Source organism: Pleurodeles waltl, chromosome 10 (genome assembly GCF_031143425.1).
Source record: "Pleurodeles waltl isolate 20211129_DDA chromosome 10, aPleWal1.hap1.20221129, whole genome shotgun sequence".
In the NCBI taxonomy this organism is placed as follows: domain Eukaryota; kingdom Metazoa; phylum Chordata; class Amphibia; order Caudata; family Salamandridae; genus Pleurodeles; species Pleurodeles waltl.
Window position 1 is genome coordinate 661,637,290 of NC_090449.1, and position 23,299 is coordinate 661,660,588.

General features: G+C 45.0%; 1 protein-coding gene across 3 annotated transcripts in view; it reads left to right on the top strand.

Moving 5' to 3' along the window:
• Nucleotides 1–23,299, top strand: part of UBE3C (ubiquitin protein ligase E3C) — an 885,810-nt gene that overhangs the window by 596,717 nt on the left and 265,794 nt on the right. For all 3 annotated transcript variants that reach the window (XM_069211153.1, XM_069211154.1, XM_069211155.1), the window contains exons 19-20: nucleotides 8,032–8,164; nucleotides 18,007–18,254. In XM_069211153.1, coding sequence (XP_069067254.1) covers nucleotides 8,032–8,164; nucleotides 18,007–18,254 — 381 coding nt within the window. The remainder of the gene's footprint in view (nucleotides 1–8,031; nucleotides 8,165–18,006; nucleotides 18,255–23,299) is intronic.

Genomic DNA, 23,299 nt, shown 5'->3' on the forward strand with positions numbered 1-23,299 from the left:
CTAGGTAAGCTTCAGAACACAACTCCAGAAGCTGTGATGACTGTGCCCAGATGAATCCGAACACCATTCAGGATCGCAAAACACTGCAAGAGTCTGTGCCATGACTAGTCAAAGTCAAGAGAAAGGTCATTCCCAAAGCAGATCTTCTTTGCATTCGAAGTCTTTGGGTAAGTCAAAGGCGAAGCACAAGAAGTCCAAGTGGGAATCAGCCCCTTCCCACCATTCTTGATCTCCAAAGAAGGTGCAAGGGTGTCAGTGTGACACCTGGTCAAGCTGTGATGTCGTGGATGGACCCAGAAAGTCACAGTGCATTAAGACCAGACTTGGGATTGCCTCATTAGGAGGTCGGAGGCAAGTTGAACCCCTAGGGAGGCTATTCTGGTCATTTTTTTATTATGTTTCCGGTTTCTTCTGGTGTGCATTCAGACCCAAGGATCCACAGGGACCACCAGTCGGACTCCCGCTAACGGGTTCACCCTTGAAGCTGCCTGTGCCTCTTGAACCCTCCTCAGGATCTGCATCACCTGCGGAGCCGACTTTGGTCCTGCCGCCACACTCTGCACCAGTTTCGTCCACGCCCGCACCTGTGGAGGACCCACAATGTATATTGGTCTCCAACTCTGAGCCAAATTCATCTCGACCTTTACCAAGGGGTCTCTCCAAGTCCACCAGGGCACAGCCTTTTAGCAATCCATCTGACTCTTGGACATTGCCTTTTCTTGCAGACACATGGTGCCATATTTTTGGCTCAAATTCAGACTATAACCAGAATTTCAGAGACCATGGTGAGGAATTTGTCCCACCAACTGATGACGACAATCAGTACAAAAACCTACAGAATGTGCCAGTGGTCTTGATACTTAACTTCTTCCCCTGGTCCTGCCCTGGAGTGTGCATCTTTTGAGGTAATGATCAGAATGGCTGCAGAGATCCTTGGCATACAGCTCCCGACTGTGGAAGTTAAAACCTACGTGCTTACAGAGGTGCCTTTCCAGGTGCCTGCCGGACCTCTTCTGCCCCTCAACGAGGCTGTTACAGATATGCTGTTGGGCAAAACCATGTTCTGACCTTTTGGTCAACAATCAGATCTCTTCTTGTCACAGAGCAGCTCCAGGCAACACTGATATTCTAATGCAGCATCCAACACCAGTGAGCATGGTGGTTCAGGAATCCACTAATGAAGTCAACCTAAGTCTTTTCTATGACCCCAAATCCAAACATTTGGAAGCATTTGGGAAGCTCATGTTTTTTTTTTCCTCCAGCCTTGCACTAATTTAATAAAGACTGGCTGTCTCCTTTGTAGCTTCACATATGCACTATGAGACAGGGTCGGTCAGGTCTTGCCGGCAGTCCCAGACAACCTAAGGGTGTCTTTAGCTCAAATTATTTAGCATGGCTAGGATACAGCAACATTTTCAATCTGATCTTGCTGACACCACCGACAGCTTGGGATGGGCAATTGGCACAAGTGTGGTGCTTCAGCACTACTCTTGGATGAGGTCTATGGACTTCTCACAGGATGTTCATGCATCCTTGGTGATATGCCATTGAAGGGCTCTTGCCTCTTCGGTGAAAAGGTGGATTTGGCAGTAGAATGATTGAAGGAGATTTGCTCCACAGCTTTCTCAATGGGTGTCTCCACATTCGCCAGACAGTTTTCCCACCAATTCTGCCCACCTCAGGGTTATGTGAGGGGCTTGTCATATTGGCCAAGCCAGATCCCATCTCAAACACAGCAGGCTCCTAAGCCCTTTCAAGATCTGGGCCAAAGCTCCCAGAGACAACGCTCAGAACATGATGGACAGTGAACATAGCTGTCTTCTACCACTTCAGCATCCTGTACTTCAAAACAGCTGTTGTGGCCTTTCTAGAACACTGCCACCCTGTTGTTGTAGGGTTGAGCTACTTACTCCAGGTGTGGCAAGACATTACTTCTGACAGATGGGTTCTCTAAATTGTACAGAAGGGTTAGGCCCTACCATTTATTTTGACCCCACCACACTTTCAACCCTCAGAGTGGATGATCTGACAAAGGACCACATATCTGTTTTGCAGCTGCAAGTGCGGGCCCCTATGCCCAAGGGAGAGGGATCCAGCCACAAAAACAAGAAATAGATGTTACTCCTACTACTTCCTTGTGCCATGGAAAAAAACTGAGCCCTGCCTGCTATTTTAGATCTCTGCTCTCTCAAAGCCTCCTCCAAAAGAACAAATTCAAGCCTCTTATGCTAGTCCAGGTTTTATCTTGACTGGAAACTAAATGATAGTGGTTAACCTGCAGTACTCTTAAATTCCACATTACAGGCCACAGGTGTTAGCTGTTTTTCACAGTGGGCAAGGAGCATTTTCAGCTTGTGGTGTTTGACCTCACCATTGCCCCTCAGGTGTTCAGGAAAGTGATGCCGGTGGTCACAGCACACCTTTGGAGGTTGGGTGTTCTAGTGTTTCCCTACATAGACAACTGAATGTTGAAGAGATTCTCACCCCAGGCAGACATAGACCGCCTCCTTCTAATATTGTTAGGGTTCATAGTCAACATGACAGAGTCACACCTCACTCCTTCGCAGATGTTTCTATTCATCAGTGCCATACTGGATATGTGGATATGGCACAGTTTGTGCCTTTCCCCGAACCAGAGACTCCCAGACTTTGGCAGTATGATCGCAGTATTTTAACCTCTGTGGTGGATTTCAGTGAGGATGACTCTGAAGCGACTAGGACTGTTGGCCTCCTGCATTCTGCTGGTCGAACGTGCCAGATGGCTCATCCTGGCTGTCCGCGCGATCTGAATTCCCAATGGATGCAGCACCAAGGGACTTTTTCGGATTCCATCCACATTGCGGAGGAGATTGCAGCGGACCTGCAGCGTTTCTTGCTTAACGACAAATATGCCAGCAGTAGACACTTCTTCTTACCCCATCAGAGCTGACTGTGTTGATAGATGCATCGCAACTGGGTTGAGGAGGGCACCTGGGAGAGGTGGAGATCAAAGAACTCTGTTGGAGTTTCGGTGAATCGTTTGGCACTGAAAGTACCCGATGTTGATAGCGCCCAAGTTATTTAAAGAGCCAGTCAAGGTTCAGGTCATCACACCCAGTGTGGATAAAAAAATACAAACCCTCACCCAGTGCCCCTACCTACATCCGCGGCCACATTCCACTGAACTCCCTTGTGGTTCACATGACACTGCAGTGTGCTTAAACCCACAGTACAGGGGGTGCTCCACCTCCTGACAAGGAGAGTAAAAAATATTGATGCAGTGAGTAAGGTGGTGGCAGTACAATAAGCCACACACTAGTGTATTGCTAACTCTGTTTGCCTGCTCCCCAGATTCGACATGGCACTTTCTGATGAGAAAGAGGAACTCCTCTAATACCTCCCTGAGAAGTATAGGCATTTTGGGCAGGAGCTGGAAACAGAAGGCAAGACCATCTCAAATGTCACCATCCGCTGCACTCTTGACGCAGCCGATGCTGCCGCCAGGGAAGTTAATACCATCATCCTCGTCTGGTGTCATGTCTGGCGTGTCTCTCTGGCTTTGAGCCAGAAGTACAGTATCATCTGTTGAACTTGCGGTTGGACAGTGAACACCTCTGTGAACCACAAGTAGATCAGATGCTTGAAAAGCTGAAAAAGGACATGGATACAGCCACAGCAATGGGTGCCCTTAAAACATCCACTCCTCAGGGGTCCTTTCGCAGGTCACAGTATGAAGGAGGGGGTGAGGGGTAGCAAGACCTCTTCCCTAGACTCTCCCTCCTCCTACCAGAGGCAGCAATATAACTAGCACTCAGCACAGGGGTATTAAAGAGGAAGTTACAAAGGAGGCTTAGCCAAAGGAGTCGCCTCCTCCAAGAAGTGACTCCATTCTGCTCTTCCCTGATCACACTACACCTGCTAGGGAGTAGGCTACATGGCTTTCTTCCATGTTGGGAAGAGATGACCTTGGACTAGTGGGTCATCTCCATCATAAAATGCAGTTTCTTACTGGGGCTCATGGCCACCCCACTAAACATCTCACCCCACAAACACACGCTCCCTGCAGAACATCAACGTCTTCCTCAGGATGAGGTTCTAGTGCTTATCCTCAAAGGGGCAGTCGAACCAGTACCATTGCGACATCATGGAAAGGGAGCATACTCCCTGTACTTTTTCATGCCCAAAAAGAACAGGTCTCTAAGGTCAATACTCAACCTGAGGCCCCTCAGCAAGTACATCCTTTCAGAACATTTCCACATGATTACTCTGCAGGATGTCATCCCTCTACTGCAGCAAGGTGACTTCATGATGGCTCTCAATTTGAAGGATGCCTGCATTTACATATCCATCTATCCTGCCCCTTGACACTACCTATGTTTTTAAGTGGTCAGTTTTATCAATTCAAAGTGTTGCCTCGGGTAAAGAGTCACCACTGCCCCTAGAGTATTCACAAAATACCTTGCTGTGTTAGCAGCCCATCTCAGAAGGTAGAGGCATTCGCGTATTCCCTATTTCTAAGTAAGTGGACACAATTTTGCAGACATCCTTAGAAGGATGAAGCAACGAGTCCACAAGTGGGAAATCCACCCACAAGTCCTATTCCCTTACCGCCACCTTTGGGGCATTCTTGAGGTCAAACACTTTACTGGCCAAAAACAAAAAAATGCCAAGGCTTCGTCTCCAGGTTCCCACAGTCCTTGGACATTGCTTTATGGATGAACTGGTCAGGGATTTTTGTTTAAGCTTTTCTGCTGTCCCACTCCTCCGTACATGAAATGTAAACTTCGGCAAACATCTCTCACTCTCATTCTGGTGACTCCCACATAGGCCATACAACCATGGTTCTTGATCTTTATAGAAATGTCAGTGGTTCCCCATGAGAAGCTGCCCCAGAGGCCAGATCGTATCATGCACACTCATGACACAATCAGGCTTCCCAACCCCAGGCAACTAAATCCAGTAATCCGGCTCCCGAAGTCTTAGAGTTTAGCTATATTAAACTCCCTCAAGAGAGTGCATATCTATCCTCAAAGAAGCACACAAATCCACTACACGGGCCTGCTACACTGTAAAGTGGAAGAGGTTTGTCCACTACCCCACCGCTAGGCACATAGATCCGCTTAAATATGCAATTCCGGATTTTGTCTGCTGCTTCCTTCATCTACAGAAATCAGGCCTCACCTGTACTTCCATATGCTTTCACTTAGCGGCTATTGCAGCTTACATGCAGAACAGGGAACCCTCTTCTATGTTCAGAATCACTATCGTCAAAGCTTTCATGTAAAGACTCAAATGGGTTATTCTACCCGGGATAGCCCCACTCATGTCTGGCATCTTAACGTTGTCCTTACCAGATTCATGGGCCCTCCTTCTGAACCTTTAAATTTGTGTTTGTTACAGTTCATTTCCTGGAAGGTTGTTTTCCTTGTTGCTTTCACATCTTAAAGGCATGCTAGAAAATTGCAGGCCCTCACCTTAAGAGAGCTTTTCTTTCAAGTTCATAACAATAGAATGTCCTTGGAACCAACCCTAAATTCTTTCTTAACATGTCGTCCTCATTTCATCTCAATCAAACCATTGAGCTCCCAGTCTTCTTCTCACAAACAGGCTCTGAGGCAGAGAGGGCCCTTCAAAACCTTGATGCCAGGTGTGCCCTCATGTATTACATCAGTAGTGATGGTGGTGGTCTCTGCCCATCTTTGGGAATACTAGTCTTTGCATACTTTGATGACTCGTTGCAGGAAGTGGGCTCGCCTCAGTCAGTAATGGGCCACCTCCAGCCAATTGCCAGTCTGCTAACATCCTTAGGATTCTCCATCAATATGCCGAAGTATCACCTGACTCCTTTGCACAGGCTCCCTTTCATCTTGGCAATTCCTAGATATAATGCTTTTTCAAGTCTTTTCTACGCCCCAAGTCCAGGAAATTCAGGCTATGAACCTGATGTTTCAACCTTTGACCTGGGTCTCAGTGAGAGGGGCTCTGAGACTTCTGGCCTCATACATCTTGCTAGTGGACCATGACTGTGGGCACAGCACCAGGGACCCTCGTCCGATTCCACACAGGTTTCACAGGAGGCTGCAATAGGCCTGCAGTGGAAGCTGCAGGATCACAATTGGACCAGTGTGAGATCCCTCTCCCTACTCCACCTAGAACTAATGTTGTTGACTGATGCTTTGTTGCTAGGTTGGAGAGGTCATCTGAGAGAGGTGAAGAGCAGAGGACTCTGGTCAAAAGCAGAGACCCATCGCCACACAGTATTTTGGAGTTGTGAGCAACTCAATAGCCACTAAAAGCTTTCCTTCCACCATTAGGCAGAGGGGGTGCAGGGCTTTATGGACAAAACCACCACCAAGTGGTGATGCAACAAGCAAGGTGGGGTGCGATCATGGTCCTGTGCCAGGAGGCTCAACGCTTCCACAACTGGCTGTGATGTCAGGGTGTCTCTCTGTTGTTAAAACAACTGGCAGGATCTTTAAATGCCATGGCTGCCAACCTTGGTCACTGATATCTAGCAGATAACATATAACACAGCTCTGAGGTGGTGGTGAGTGTCTTTCAGCAATGAGGAGAACCCAGCTGAATCTTTCTGCCACCACCGAAAACATGCAGTGTGCCAACTTTCCATAACAGTTCTGTTTCTAAGATTCCTTTTCACTGCAATAGAGGTTAGGACTATTGTACACCTTCCCACCTCTATCTCTTCTGCCCAAAGCTTTGAAGAAGGTCACAAACGACTGGGCCCAGGGCATCCTAGTGGCTCCTGATTGAGCTTCAGCTCTTGTGGCTATGAGCGTCTGTCCTCCAATTTGGCTGTCACTAAAGGAGGACCTCCTGTCGCAGCAGCAAGGCCGGGTCCTAAATCTGTGCCTGTGCAACTTACATCTCCACGCTTGGAGATTGAGTGGCGTCAGTTAACTGCCTTCAGTCTTACTCTTGAGGTAGTAATTATAGCAGCAAGGTGTCCATCATCCAAAACTATTTATGCTGGATGCTGGTAAAAGTTTCTTGTTTGGTGTTCTTCTTGGCATATCCAGTCATTACAAGCCCAGTTATCTGATGTTTTATTTTTTTCCCTATCGTTCGCCCATGGTGGCCTTGCTGTGGCTACTGTTAAAGATAATTTGTTGGTCTTATCAGCTTCTTTTTTTTTTTTTTAAGTTTGCCTGATCAGCCATCTCAATTTAAATCACCTGTTAAGATGCACTTTCTAATAGAACTGCCTACATGTTTCCTCCACAACATTTTGTGAAGCCTTAGTGGGGTCTGCATTTGGTACTAACGTTCTTGACGTGCACCCCACTTCAAGCAATGCATAGGATAGGTACCGTCTAAGGTTGTTTACTGTGAAGACCGTGCTACACTTTAGTTTGTCACAGGAGTGAGTTACAAGTATTATCTATCCAGCAACCATATACTGCTTTTTTTTTGCTGGACATAATAGGTCAGTGTTTCTCCAAAAAAATGTGTAATAAAGCATGGAAGAGCCTGCTTAAAGCTTCCATTTTTTTTAAATTTAGCATTTCTTTTCTGCCAGTAACTTTCTACATGACTTTTCGTTTACATGATTATGTATTGAGAAATTATTGTACTTATTTCTTGTTCCTAGTAAGCATTTATGGCATCTAGTCTGTACTCCCTGTCCAAAGCTCAGCATACATAACATGATGCCTAAACATCAGAGAGCCCGACAATTCTGATTATCGGGAGCCAACTCCGTATTTGTAGACATGTCACAGCGCCGAACTTGCACCTCGGACACACTGTGACTCGAATATATAACTAATCCTTTTGTTATTCTACTAATAGTACTTTTTATTTCAATTTAAAGGTTGTATGTTTAAAAAAAAAAAAAAACATCATCTTAATTTAGTGTAACATTGTGGTATTTTCATTGGCTGTACTGCATAATGTTTTAAAAAGTTTCTGGTACTCCGCAGTTAATTACAGGATTTCTACCGGGCTTCACTATTTGTTTATATTGCCTTTGAAAACTCCTAACTGTCTTTCCGTTACTTGAACTACTGTTTATTCTCCATGTTGTTGTTCTAGATATTTCAAAGGTTGATCTATGCAGATAAGCAAGATGTCCAAGGCGACAGTCCATTTCTAGAAGGAATTAATGTCACCATCAGAAGAAACTATATATATGAAGATGCCTATGACAAACTGTCTCCTGAAAATGGTCAGTTTTGTTTCAGTATCATACAATCAGCACACCATGTGCTGAATCTCAAGTGTATGTTTATGCTGATTTGTTTTTCCTCCCTGGTGTGTTTCTGCTGTTGCTGTAGATTTGAGAATGGTCAATTTTTATATGCATTTGTATTTTAGTTTGTATGTTAGAGTTTGCTAACAGGAATTTTAAAAGTATGTTTCTTTTTCGTAGCTATAATAAAATATCAAACGTTTCTCAATTCACAGGGCTGTAATTTATCATATTAGAAATACTGTGTGCAGAGTACATATTGGAAAAATCTCCATCATGACGTTTGAGAAAGTAGTTAGAAGATAGAGGACTGATGAGAGAGGGTCTTACACGTTATTCCCTCCAAGTTATCTAATTATTGATGATGTTAAGGGACATATATTTCTATGCAACAGTAATTCATCAGTTGTTAAAAAGAATAAAGCTGCAAACATTTTTCAGAAATTATTAATTGCCACTTTTTATGTTAAACATACTTGCACTTTTCCACTTATTCGATCTGCACTTACATATTTAACAACAATGGCTACCAAATGCAACCATTTTGGACTCACCACGATGCATATATAGGCAGTGCTCTAGTTGTAGGTCAGACCATTAAAGCGCACCAATGTAAAGATGCATTGCTGATGCGTCAAAGGCATGCCTAAGGCAAGCCTGTCTGCGCCCCCATTCACACCTGGACGGGGGTAGGGATGCTGCTCAATTGGCCTCAGGTAAAGCTCGCTTGGAGTACTCTAGGCAGATCCTTCTCAGGCTGAGCCTGAAATCTAATAGGGAGGCCTGCCAGGTGATGGATCCCATGATGATAGGCAGAATGTGCTACTCAGCCTGTAACTGGCTGAATGGAAGAGCGGAACATTGTCAAGAGTCTAGCCCTGAAACCACAGATAAAGAAGACAAAGTGGAGGAATGCACTGGGAAGCACTGACTCAAATGTGTTTAGATTAATGCTCGTTCCACATCTAAGCATAGCATGGAAATTAACAAATGTATTGGCTCCCACCAGCTAGACTCTCTTTATTAGGAAGTCTTTGACCAGAGAAGTTTCAGGTCCCGACCTGATGATGGCTGCTTCTTTGGAGTATGCCATTAGAAGGGTTGATGAAGAGAATGTACTTAAGAAGCTAGATATTCCCTGGCCGTGGAGGGCTGTGAGGTGGGATGTTTTAGAATTCATAAGAAGGGTACTCAGATTTTGACAGGACTTTTAGTATTTCGTTCCTCCTGGTTCAAAAGCTCAGTTCTTGAGGAACTGGAACCAGATATTAGACCCGTTTATTGTCTGCAGTAACTTCACCATTTTGGGGTACTTTCATTTGAACCTTGAAGCGGATGGCTACAAAGATGTTAAGGTCTTCTTAGACCTAATGGATAACTTTGAATTCTTGCAAAGGGTTAATATGGCCACACATGTAGCTGAACGCGCACTGGATGGAGTTTTCACTAATTGTGATGCTCTACTAGTGGGTGGGTGCACACCTCTTAGTTGGTCGAACCATTATGCAGTCAAGGTCAGAACACTTGGAGATAGTGCAGGGAAGCCAAGTCAGAATAATGTTATAAGGGTTAGGGATTGGAGCAGAGTTTCAGAAGTGATCTATCAAAAACACTTACTATATCCCAAATGGGAGATGTGTGTAGTTATGGTTCCTCTGCAGTGAATTTTAACACGTGGTTTCAGTCAGCCATGGATGAGCCAGCCCCGATTAGAGAGAAGAAAGGGGGATGGAGGGAAAGTTCTGTCCCCTGGTTTTCAGAGGACTTGAAAAAGTTACAACAGTGCCAAAGACAAGAACGTAGATGGATACTGGCGTTAAATCTAGAAGAGAAAAACAAGCATAAAGAATTCATTAGGACAATTAAAAAGGCCATTAAGGAGGTTGTCTAATTTTTTCTCTCAGAAGATTAGATCTGCCATTAATATCACCAGAGAACTGTTTAAGACAGTAAACTATCTCCTGACCCCTCCGACGCAACAGGTGCTGGAGAATTCTCAGGAGTTCTGTGATAAGGAGCCCTGTACTTTAGGGATCAGATTTTACATATCTTTTCTGAATTCCCAGAAGTTAAGGACCTGCAAACCACCTGGTCGAGCAATCCAGCAGTGGCTATTTAGCTAGGTTCTCTCACTCAGGTAAGTATCAAATCCTTGCTAATGCAGATCACCTCAGGATCACCAGAGGACCCTTGTCCTGGTGTGTCAGGGATTTCATTCAAGATGGCCATCTTCAAGCCCTGCAGCACCTGTCATAGACAGATATCAGTGAAGGATCCGCATTCTCTTTGCCTTATATACCTCGAGCGCGACCATGACCTCAAGTTGTGCTCTAACTGCCACACCATGAACCCAAAGGTCTTGAGGGAGTGATCCTTGCAGCTCGGCTTGTGACACCATGGCGTTGGAGGTCCCAGTTGACAGGAATGTCCTGTAAGCGGTCATGGAGTTAGAGATCCTCATTGCACACCAAGTCATTGGGCCACACAGTTGACTTCTCCACATCCTTCGGCTGACATGATGAGGCAGCATCCTCATTCGAGGCCTGGCTCTGCGGTAAAGCCTACGCCTGGACCAACTCCATGCCTCCCCGACTTTCCAGGAGCCAGACTGACCCCTGCCCACTTGAAAGAATTCTGTGAGGCTGCCCACCTCATATTTGGGTGAGCAGACCCCTCTGGCATACCTTCGGGCCCGAGGGGTCAGCAGGGCCCCCTTCTGGTTCCCCTCTGGTGGCTCCAGCCCCTGCTCTAATTAGGCCCGAGGATCCTTTCCTAAATCTGTATTGGCACCAGTCTTACCACCACAACCTTAACCGGTCCAGTTTGAGGATAGTCTGGCTACAGCCAGGCCATTGGGCCTTTTTATTGCCCTACAATCCACATTTCGCTCGTTTCATATCTATGAAGGGGCTTCCAGCCGTGCCAATATCCTCCCATCCACAGCGCCACACACACTTCCCAGCCTCTATGTGGCCAGGGCTCGGTACCCACAGACCTCCTGGGTCAGGTGCCAGCGGTCAGGTCAGTCTCCACCCTCCCCACCCCCAGCAGCCGCAGTTTCCAAACCCTTCTAATCTACCCTCATACCATGACAGGCCTCCAGTTGGCGGCAGAATATGCCATCACCTGCTCCACAGGCAGTCCATAACATTAGACAGGTGGGTTTGGCAGGGCTACTCCCTCTCCTTCATGACCACCCCTCCCCCCATGCCACCATCTTACAAAAGGCTGATGGAGGATCATCTATCCTTTCTCCGCTAGGAAGTCACACCTTTCTTGGCCAAGGGAGCCATAGAGAGGGTGCCGTTGCCAGAAGTGGGTTGTGGTTGCTATTCCAGCTACTTTCTAGTGTCAAAAAAAGATGGGGGGCTTCGTTTTATTCTAGGCTACGACCCTTCAGCTATTTCCTCAAGAAGAAGAATTTCAAAATGCTCATGTTACGTCAGGTCCTGTCTGCCCTTGACCCTGGAGACTGAATGGTAGTGTTGGACTTGCAGGAAGCATATGTCCACATTCCCGGCCTGCTTGCCCACAGGCGTTACCTGTGGTTCACAGTCAGTCAGGAGCATTTTTCAGTTTACTGTGCCTTATTATGGCCTTACCAGCCCCCCTCAGATGTTCACCAGGTGAAGCTGGTGATTGCAGCTCATCTGCGGAGATCAGGAGTGTCAGTCTTCCCCTATGTCGATGACTGTCTGATGAAGGCAAGCTCACCCTAGGCTGTCTTCCCACCTCTATACTACAGTGGACTGCCTGCATTCGCTAGGGTTTACTATCAACATGTCTGATACCACACCAGACTCCCTTTCATCGGAGCTGTTCTGGACATAGTGCCGTTTTGGGCCTATCCTCCCAAATAGCAAGTCCAGGATATTCAGGGTATGATACAGATGTTTCAGTCTCTATCCTGGATTTCGGTGATACAAAATCTTAGGCTACTGGGACTCATGGCCTCTTGCATCCTACTGGTAACATATGACCACTGGCATATGCAGTCTCTACAGTGGGACCTGAAGTTTCAATGGGCACAACATCAGGGTAATCTCTCTGACAAGGTCCAGATTTTGGAGGGAACTGTAAAAGATCTGCAGTGGTGGTTAACGGACGGCAATAGGGTCAGCAGCAGACCCCTCTGCCTTCCCCAACCAGATCTAACAGTGGTGACAGATGGGGTTACTCCTGGGATGGGGCAGCCATCTGGGAGAGGTGACAATCAGAGAGAGGACTCTGGTCTCTGGCGGAATCCGCACTCCACATCAATTTGTTGGAGCTCAGTGCAGTCCTTCTGGCATTGAAAGCCTTTGTACCCTCCTTCAAGAGAATGTTATTGCAGTTGTTCACATACAACACCACCATCATGTGGTACTGCAACAGAGTGGGGGTTGTGGACCCGTTGTCAAGAGGCCCTGCATCTCTGGATATGGCATATCCCTGGTGGTTCAACACCTGGCAAGTTCTCTGGATGCCAGGGTGGACAAACTCAGCTGAATATACCTAGCGGGACTACACGAAAGTCCAGCTCTTCAGCTTCTTATGGGATTCAAGAAGTAAAGAGGCTGTAATATGTAGCGATAGGTTGTTGAGTGCTTTAGGTGGGATGTAGGAGAAGGCACAACCTCTTATCTGCCTTTTTGTATGTGTAGGATGTGGGCAAGTAGGAGTCTGGATGAGGGGAGGTGTCTAGAAGGTTTGTGAAATCATATGCAATTGTTGAGTTGTGCCAGTGGTATGTTGTGCCTTGAAAGTGTGGGTGAGGAGTTTGAACTGTATGGGGAGTCAGTGGAGCTCCTTCAGGTGTGGTGTGATGTGATTGCTGTGTGGGAGGTTGAGAGTGATAATGGCTTCCAAGGTCTGAATGTTCTGCAGCCTTCTGGTGAGTTTTTTTTATTGTTCTCAGCATAGAGAGTGTTCCCATAGTCCAGTTTGCTTGTAACAAGACTGTGATGGTTTTATGGGTGCTGATTGGAATCCATTTGAAAACATTTCTGATTTTTAGGGTATGGAAGCATGAAGCATGAGGCAGTGACAGCATTGACTTGGGCAGTCATGTCTAGTTTGCTGTTGATGACGACCCTGAAGTTCTTGGCAAGGGTGGTGGGGATGGTTAATAGTCATAGCTCTGTTGGCCACTAGGTGGAGTCCCACTGTGAAGTGTTCTAGCTGATGATTACGCTTTCAGTCTTGTAGGTGTTCAGATTCAGTTAGTTGGTCTTCATCCAGTTGATTATTTGAGCCATGCATTTGAGTACTGGGTGTCTTCTCTGGGAGCGAGATAATTAATTATGTGTTGTCGGCTTAGGAGAGGGTGTTGATATCATGGGGGCAAATTATGTTAGCTAGAAGGATCATGCGTGCAATGAAGAGGGTCGGTCTCAACGAGGATCCTTGTGAAACTCTGCAGATGAGGTCGCGGGCATCCGAGGTGTGTGGTTCCAGGGTGACTAACTAGGTCCTTCCAGTCCAGAAGGAGCAGGTCTATTGGAATACATGCCTTTGGATTTGATGTCATGTAGGCATTGGATGGAGTGGGAGACTGTGTCAAACACAGCAAAGAAGATAATGAGGATGAGAATCCAGGGGGATGAGGGCCGCTGTGCCTCCTCCATCAAGAGTCATGTGGATGTCATCCATGATGACGATGAGGGCAGTTTCAGTGCTGTGGTTGGGTCTGGAACGAGACTAAGTGGTGTTAAGGAGTTTGTTATCGTTGAAGTATTCAACGCTGTGTCTGTCGATGATTATCTCAAAGTCCTTGGCCGGGAATGGTAGCAAGGATATCAGTCTGTAGTTGCCGAAGGATCCACTGAGTGTTTCTAAAGCAGTGGGGGGACGGTGGTGAGTTGTCTAGCATCTACGAAGGTCACAGAAGAGAGAGAAGCATTCAGAACGTGTGTGAGAATGGCACTGATGGTTTGCAGTCGCCTGGAGTAGGCATGGTAGAGGCAGGGGATCAATGGGGCCCCTGAGTGAATGAACGTCTTGATGGTGGCGCTTTCTTCTGGGATGATGACAGGCAAGCATGATGACAGGTTAGCCTTATTTGTTTGGACAAAATCAGTTGTTGTTTGGCGAGGTCTTTAGAGTTCTGTTGCAGGTTGAAATTGCAGTAAATGGAGGTGGTTTTGCTGCTGAAGAATTGAGAGAGATTGTTGCAGAGGTCTTGCAAGGGCTGATCGAGGTGGAGGCAGCCACTGGTGAGGTGAAATCCATAACAATGGCAATGATTTATTTGCTTCTGCTGGTGCTTACATCAATGTGGTCTTGAAGAGCGGCACATAATGTGGTCCAGATCATTTGGTGGTGGCATCTCAGGGCAAATCTGGACATGTCTTTTTGTATTTTCCTGGCTCATTCTCCATTTGCTCTTCAGTTGTTTGAATGGCATTTCATCAGGTTGAGTTCCTCTGTGTACTAACTGGCCTGGGGTCCAGAGCTTGCTGCGTTGCTGTGTTTGAGGTGGGGCCAGAGAGTTGGCACAGGAGCTGATAAAGTTGTTGAAATTCCGGAAGGCTGTTGCTGTGTGCGGGTTAGTGGGTGTTGAGAGCGGTATTCCAGTCAATGTCAGTGGTGTTTCAGTTTTGGTGGGCTGGTCTAGTAGTGGTGTATGTGCATTGGGCGGAGATGCTGAACTTGATGAGTTTGTGGTCTGTCTAGAAGACTGGTGTGGGGTCATTGACTCGGATGTTGTCTGAGGAGGTGAAAATATGATCCAGAAGGTGTCCGGTGACTTTGGTAGGTTCTGTTATTCCTTGGGTGTGGCCCGGCTTCCAAGGTCTTCGATGAGTGCTTTTGAGTTGAAGTCTGCCTGGTCTTCCGGATAGAATTTCAGGTCTCCAAGTAGGATGTAATTGCTAGAGTCAAGGGTGCAACTAATTCTGTGATGGTGTTGGTGAAGTTGGTGCGTGGTTCCAGTGGCCTGTAGATGGGTGTGCCCTTAGGGTGACGTGGGCTGTTATGTGCAAGCTTGAATGATAGGTGTTCCATGGTGAAGGATTACAAGTCTGTGGAGGTGGTGCAGCTGATGATGTTCTGGATGACTGCAGTTTCCTCTCCAGGCTTGTGAAGTGTCTTTCAGCATGGTTCCTGTGAGGTAAAGTAGGTCTGGAGCATTGTCTTGCAGCTGGTCTCTGATCTGTTTGGTGTGTTTAGTGAGTGAGTCGGTGTTGAGGAACATGCAAATGAGTGCGGAGTGTAGTGGGACTTTGTGAGTGTGAGAGAGTGGGGTGTTGGATGCTGTTGGTCCATGCGGTATGTATTGGATGTCGGTAAATGCAAGAAAATTTTCCTGAAGCGTAGAATAACGATCCCTTATTGTTGAGTGGTGTAGAAAGGCAGCAGCTCATGGGCCATTGGCCGGAGTTGAGGCCGCGGAGGGTTACTGTGGTGAAGCAGCGGAAAGTGGGAGGTTCCTGGCACAAGCTGCGGACGGGTCCAAATGTGCTTGCCTTTGGTGTGCCTTTGTTGTGCCAGTGGCGCAAAAGCTTTGCATCTGCATTGTTGCCACCATTAAGTAGGTCCTGGGGGGGAAAGGAGTGATATCACTTACTGTGCAGATGGATGATGAGAAATACGATTTGGATGCTGTCTAGTGCAATAGTGAATTGAAGAAAGGTGTTGTGAAAAGTTAAGCTACCTTTGTCAACACCCATTTCTTAGAGACTTATAGTACATCAACTATCTTTACAGGGTAATAAATATCTTTCCTAATTCTATTACTATCAGTGAACAACATTAATGTTCCCAGCTACTTTTTTCATTCCCAAGCTCAAGACCATCTATCAATGAATCAAAAAAGCTCAATGTGCAGCGTAGGATTCCCATTGCTGCCTTGAGGTGCTGAGCTGTGGTCCCCGTTCAAACCAGTTTCCGTTTACAGGTATTAAAACAGCTGGATGCTGTGAAATCTGGGCTGTCTGGTGTCATATGTCACACCTTAGCATTAAAATGCCTTGTACCCTAATAGGTGATCTGATTACTGAAATACTTAACTGCTTCCTGTCATCTTCTAGACCAATGAAAAGCTGGAGCAGTAACCACATTACTCAAAGAGGACAATTGTATGAAAATGATCAGCTCATCAACTTGTTCCCTACATTGGGGTGGGGGGGAGTTGAACGGATTGCAGTCAAGCTGCTGACCTCTTCGCTAGAAAGATCTGTGTCACTTGATCGTTGGCAGTTAGGTTTTCACCTGGCCATAGGAACTGAAATCACCCTTCCCCTGTCCTTAAACATTCTAAGAAAGATAGTCAAAAAAGTGGACATGGTAGTTCTGATCCTACTCCATTTGTCTGCTGCATTTGATATGGTGGACCGTTCCTTTCTGAAACTCCGGTTTAGAGAAAAAGGTTTCTCTGCTGCTGTAGCTGACTGGTTCTGCTCTTTTCTGGCTAGCCCTGCCAGGTTCCTGGTTTTACCATTGTTTATGCTCAAGCAATTTTGTGAGTTGCCTCAGTAATCTTCCCTGGTGTCCCTTCTATCTAACTTATATGTAAAGACACAGATATGCTTGCTTAAGGATCATGTCTGTACTGTCTTGTGGATGCCGTTGAGAAGCCCTTTTTAGCCTAAGCCAAGAGGCCCCTAAATCACGAAGAAATCTCAGCAACTGTTTAGAAAACATTCAGTCTTGGCTCAGAGAAAAACAATCTCACATTAAAAGGAAACAAAATCGAGTTGCTGCAAGTGGGGGACGCAAAGGATGATAGCCTAATTCCATCTGGACCCTATCCTTGGGGACTTCTCCACGCCCACATCGACCGAAGTCTGGCTTAGTCTTAATTTATCTTCAAAAGATCAAACTGACCCTGTCACCACCTTCTACTTTCATGCTCTTAAAGCGCTAGTAAAAGGACCCCTGTATATTCCTAAGCCCTCGAGGCTAAGGTCATCTCTGCATTTGTTCTCTCTCATATTGGCTACTGCAGAGTTATTTTTCTGGATTCTGGATCTCCCAGATTCTGCTTCAACAAAATACTGCCTATTCGGATCTATACAGTACGGAAGGCTACTGTTCTTAGGAACTTCGACCGTGTAATCTGCCAGAAAAACGTACAGTAGCTCCCAGTATATTGGTGATTCCATTCAAAAGTCTCTGCCTTATACATAAGATCTTCTATGAACACTATAAGTTTTATTTTAAGGAACGTTTGCTGAAGTGTAATGCTGTGCACCTCCTGTATTACAGTTCTCAGCTATAATTTCCCAGATTCAGGTTTGCAAGTGTTGGTGTATGCCCCTTGCAATCAATACCCATGACCTTAAACGTGGAACAGTCTCCTCCAGGAAACCTTCAAGTGATCCCTCATTGAGAAAGACCTTGAATATCTTCCGATATTTTCGGTGAGCTTGTCCTCTTCTTTCTCTTGCTTCTGCTTCTTGAAATATGCGTGACGCAATGATGCTCCCCTTGTGACATATAATCAAAGGCATAATAAAATAAAAGCTAGGTACTGGGAATTTGTCACAGCTAATAATTGCCAAGGGCCAGCATATCTAATATTGTGATGAACTCCTTAAAACACAAGCCAGACGGGGGAGAGTGGTTTACATAGATTTAATGTTTTTACCTGTTTAAAGATCTTGGTTACTGTGAAATATTTGTTTAATCTGCATCTTGGGTCAACAGAGTACATGGTCACATCACTAGGCTGAAAGACATTTGTATGTATGTTTTTTTATTACAGCTTCCATAGGCTAACATAAGTATTCACATAAAATGTATTATTTTTAATATTCTTTCATACATGCTTTTCATTATCGATTACCATTAAAGTGGCAGCTTCACTATTCTACATTTTCCTTTCATTTGTACTTTAGAACCTGATTTGAAAAAGAGAATTCGAGTCCATTTGCTGAATGCGCATGGACTGGATGAGGCCGGCATTGATGGTGGAGGAATATTCAGAGAATTTCTTAATGAGCTGCTTAAATCAGGCTTCAATCCTAATCAGGGATTTTTTAAGACCACGAATGAAGGATTGCTCTACCCCAATCCTGCTGCTCAGATGCTTGTTGGCGATTCTTTTGCAAGACATTATTATTTCCTTGGCAGAATGCTAGGAAAGGTAAGTGAATGTTTTTTAGTCAGCAATAATGTCATCCAAGTACATCAAAGTTACCAAGAAATCTTGCAACTATCCTATTTAAATCATAAGTATAGCCGGTTTTTCATTTCGCTTAAAGTAGCGCAGTCACTCAGAAATGTCATTTGCAAGCAGTAGCTCATATCTCTGTCACTTCATCTGAAAAGATTTATTCTCAATCCATATAATGCAGATAACTCATGGTTACTGTGAAGTTATATGTTTGCATTCATTCGGAAACGTCATCGCACTAATGGTGCCAGTATCTTTAATCAGATACATTGTTACTATGAGAAAATCGTGGATTAAATAAATGTTGCTTTTGCTGCAATATCTTTAAGCCCTTATTTATTTAGCAGCCCTCCAAACTCCATCCCAATGGGCATTGAACTCAGAACAAAATAAATATTTTACTTGTGTGTTAAAATGTTTCTTCTACTTTACTATTAACCTAACAAAGGCATTGGATATGACCACCCCTCTCGAAAGAAAATTAGCATGAAGTCAAAAAGGTAAACAGGTCACAGTTTAAGAGTAGTATATTTTTTATATTTATTTGAAAAGGGATCCTAGCCCAATAGTATTTACCATGGGAAGAAGATGTAAAGATATCTGAATTCTCTCCCATTAAAATTAATCAGTCAATTACCAAACAGATTATTTGATATAATTAAATATTTTTTCTCTTTTGCAACCAACATCAATTGACGCAGACCGGAGAAAATAAATATATATTTAATGAAATACTGATACAGTGCAACAACTAAGCATGCTTTCCCAACCGGAAATATGCTATTCAAGCTGGAAGGTGCTGTACGCAAATATGCATGTTACCTATTCATAGAAATAGTTCTGCTTTTGAATGCAGCATTTCAGATGTCTTAGTTGATTGGCAGGAGCACCTGCCTTCAGATAAACTGACAACTCCCCACGCAGACGCAGCCAGTATTAATATGCAGTGGAAGTAGCAGGCAACTCTGTGGTTGGGATAGTGTTATTGTGTACGCGAGTTCTCCCTTAAAAAAACAGAAGGGGCATTGGTCTGAGCACTCGGTTTCAACACCATTTATGAATGCAGGTCAAGTTAACTTCAGCACATGTGTAACCTAGACTGACTTCTGTCAGCCTGGCATCGGATTGTTTCCCTGACCAGCATCAGCCCTAGTAAGACCTAGATGATCCCCTTAAAACCACCTTAAAAGCACAGAATTCTCTGCTGGCCTGCGTTTGTAGAGTTTAGGAGATTGTCAGTGCCATCTGTTTACTTCTAGCTTGGTTGGAATGCATGAAAACCTCCTTTGAAAATGCTTCGACAAACATAATCTGTTGGAAACCAAAAACTGAGATCTCTAATAACCCATTGTGTGTTTTTTAGCAGTGGTGATACTTGAGCAGAGCCACACACTAAACCAATAATTTAATATCTCCTGGTAATTATCTTGGTAGGAAAACAATGTCCAAAAATCAAGTTAGAAGTCACATTTTCCTCTGGATCTGCCATTATAAATCTTTCTGGTGACTTCAAGCAGCTGCAGTAGTAATGCTGGATAGTATCCTGGTTAGCTCCAGAAAATGATTGGGTATGTGTTTGGCAGTCATTTGCTTCTGGAAGAGATCTACAGTGTGGAACAACCAGCTGAAACATTGTTTGTGGTATTGTTCAGACTGCTGCAGAAATTACTTACAACTGATATTCTCCAGTATTTAATCTTTCGTAGATTCGCATGCTTGAATCTTACCCTATGTCTTGGTGGAAGGCCCAAGGTATTTTAAAGTAAGCAATACCAAAAGTACAATAACAGGCCATAAAAAATCAATTGACATTGTAAACCAATTCACATTGTTTTAATAGCCACTCAGAGGCTGGACTCATGACCAACCCCAGAAGAGCCACTATTCCTCAGATTTCTAACCGCACGTCATGTGTGAGGGAGTCTCCCTGAGCTCTGCACAGTTGCTACAGTTTGTGAACTTTTCGCCTCTCTTTTACAGGACCTGTTGGTATCAAACTAGAGGTACTGTACTGTCTTTTTCTGACCATGTCTGAGGGATCTAAAAATAGGCTTTTCAGGACATGTAGATCCTGTGGAAAAGCAAGACTCTCTTCTGAGGACCCTTAAAAGGAGTGCCTCTACTGCCTCCATCCAAACCATGTGTCTAAGTGCTGTAAACATTGTAGAACTTTCCCTGCAAAAACCCCAAAGGACGTAAAAGCCAGATTGCTCTAATGGGGGCAAAGTAAAAAATCCAGATCTCATTTTGGATCTGAGGAGGAGAAAGTGCCTAGTAGCTCTTCTTAGGAGCGCAAACATAAAAATGAGGGCTCAGCCTCATCTATGAAGGACTCTGGGAATCTCAGAGCTGAAGATAAGGACCTGTCTAAGAAATCAGAACAGAAGAAATCTTCTTCTTCTTCTGGGCCTATTACTTCTCAAAAAACATCCTCGTCGACAACGGTGAGACTGTCAATTGACCCACCGACGCGAAAGACCGCATCAGTGAAAATTTTGTCGATGGCTATTTCTTCGGTGAAGGCAATCTCATCGACTACTACCACGATCACTTTTTCATTGATGGCATCTCCAACTATGACCACCACCTCGTCATCGACAACGATGTCGGTCAGACCATCGCTGATCATCCCGTCGACGGATAGCCCATCAGTGATCACTCCGTCGATAGCACCACTTGCGGCCGCTTCATCAAGAACATTTTTCAAATCATCGTTGACAAGACCTTTGGAAAAGAACATTGCATCGTCGACTGCACCATTGACAAGAATGAAAAATACAGCCTTAATATCAGTAAAGTTAAAACCAGCTTTAACGTCTCCCAGCAAGATTTCCCCACTGCCTCAAGCCCATTTTCAAGCAGCTGAGGGATCTGAATACAAGGGCATTTTTAGGCCTGCATACAGTCCGATGCAGCTGCAAATAAAATATCAGGACTTAGAGACAACCAAGGCAAAGAAACTTCCATTTACTTGGAAGATGATTACTCTTTTTAAACCCGTAATCAGCCCATCTCCCACAGATATAACTCTTTTGAGGAACACTATCCCTACAATGAGCAAGAAGAGGAGGAGCAATATTCTGTGCAAAAAGATACCATTGCAATCTGGTATCTGATTTGAGACATATGTTCAACGATTATTGCAAACACTTTCCAGATTCACATGCACCAACCCCTCTCACTCTGGGAAGTATGGCCCCACTCGTTGGTTAGCACCTACCTGCAACCCCTATACCAGAGAAGACAAGAGAGCAAAGAGTGGAAACACCCACTATAACAGTAAGAGATAACTATATAGAAAAAGTGGGATGACCAGCCTGAAGAGGGAGAATTGCTTAATAATCCTGGCACACCTGGAGATGAATGGGACGATTATTTTGCGCTTTTAACTCCGTCACGAACACCATCTCCAGCTCGATCCCCGCCTGAGGCTATTAGGGGATTCCTTGAGATAATGGAGCGGGCTGAGTGCTTTCTATATAATTTTAAAGATTCAATAAGAAAATCGTTCCTTTCCATCCCAATTACAGATCATATTTGTGGGGAAGGTCTAAAATTGATGAGAAATCCTGCATCGATCACTGTTGTGGTCCCACGGATAGACAAGAAATACAAAGCCTGCCTAATAGGACATCCTAGAGTGGATTCTGTGGTGATGGAAACAGCTGAAAGATGTTCATGGAACCCATCAGCCCCTTATTCAGCCCCACCGGACAAGGAAGGCCGTAGATTAGATAGCATAGGAAAATGTTTTGCTGCAATGTCAGCCACATCTATCAGAGCATCAAATGCGTTAGCCATGCTAGCCCTGTATGATAGGCAGATGTGGTCAGATCTCGCTCCACTTCTTGATCATCTGCCGGAGGACAAAAGAAAAGAGGCAAAGGAGATCCTTCAGGAAAGTGCCAAAGCTTCCTCTGAAATAATCGACACAGCCATGTACTTGTCTTCGCCAACATTTAGACAAATGGCAGACGCAGCAGGTATGCACAGACAAGGATGGCTTAAGGCCACATAATTTTGCCCTGAGGTGCAGGCTAAAATATTGGACATGCCCTTTGATGGGGAGAATTTGTTTGGGAAGCGCGTAGATTATGCCTTTCAGGCAATCAAAGCGGACGCTGACACTGCGCATTCCCTAGGCACGCTCCAGAAAATAAGTTTTCTCTCCTTTTGTGGTGCAATAGGAAGGGGTCAATATGCTCAGAGGTCCTCCTTCCAGTCCTACAGGTACCAGCCGTCTGCACAGCCGGGTTATAAGCAACAATATTCATCAACAGTACAGAGGCTCTGGGGCTGCACTCTCTTGCAGCCACCTAGAAAAAAACAGTCAAAGGGAGGAAAAGGGCAAGACTTTGTGAGGAGACAGTGACAATTCTACAGCACAGGTCACCTCACTGCACAGCAGGAGGTACCTAACTCATCGTCTCTCAGCCTATCTCAGTCATTGGAAGAGTATTACCAGCGACAAATGGGTATTGGACATCATGCGTCAGGGTCACACCCTGGAATTCCTGCAAAAGCCCCCTTACCATCCACCATGCAAAAAGGAACATCAGCATCATTATCTCCTAAACCAAGAAATATTGGACCTTCTTTTAAAGGGAGCTATAGAAGAAGTCCTTTACAGACAACAGGGCAGAGGGTTTTATTCAATCTTCTTCCTATTAAAGAAAAAGTACGGGAAATGGAGGCAGGTCCTGGATCTCAGACAACTAAACAAATACATGAAAAAGCAACCCTTTTGCATGTTATCCTTGTAGGTGATCCTTCCTACGATCAACAAAGGGGATTTCATGATGTCTTTGGATCTTCTAGATGCATATTTTCATATACCCATACACAACAGTCATCAGCAATTTATAAGGTATGAGGTGGTGGGGTGCCACTACCAATTCAAAGTTCTCCCTTTTGTGCCAAGATCGGCCCCAAAAGTATTTCCAAAATGTATGGCGCCAGTAGCGGCGTTTCTCAGAAGACAGGGTCACCAGGTATTTTCTTACCTTGTCAACTGG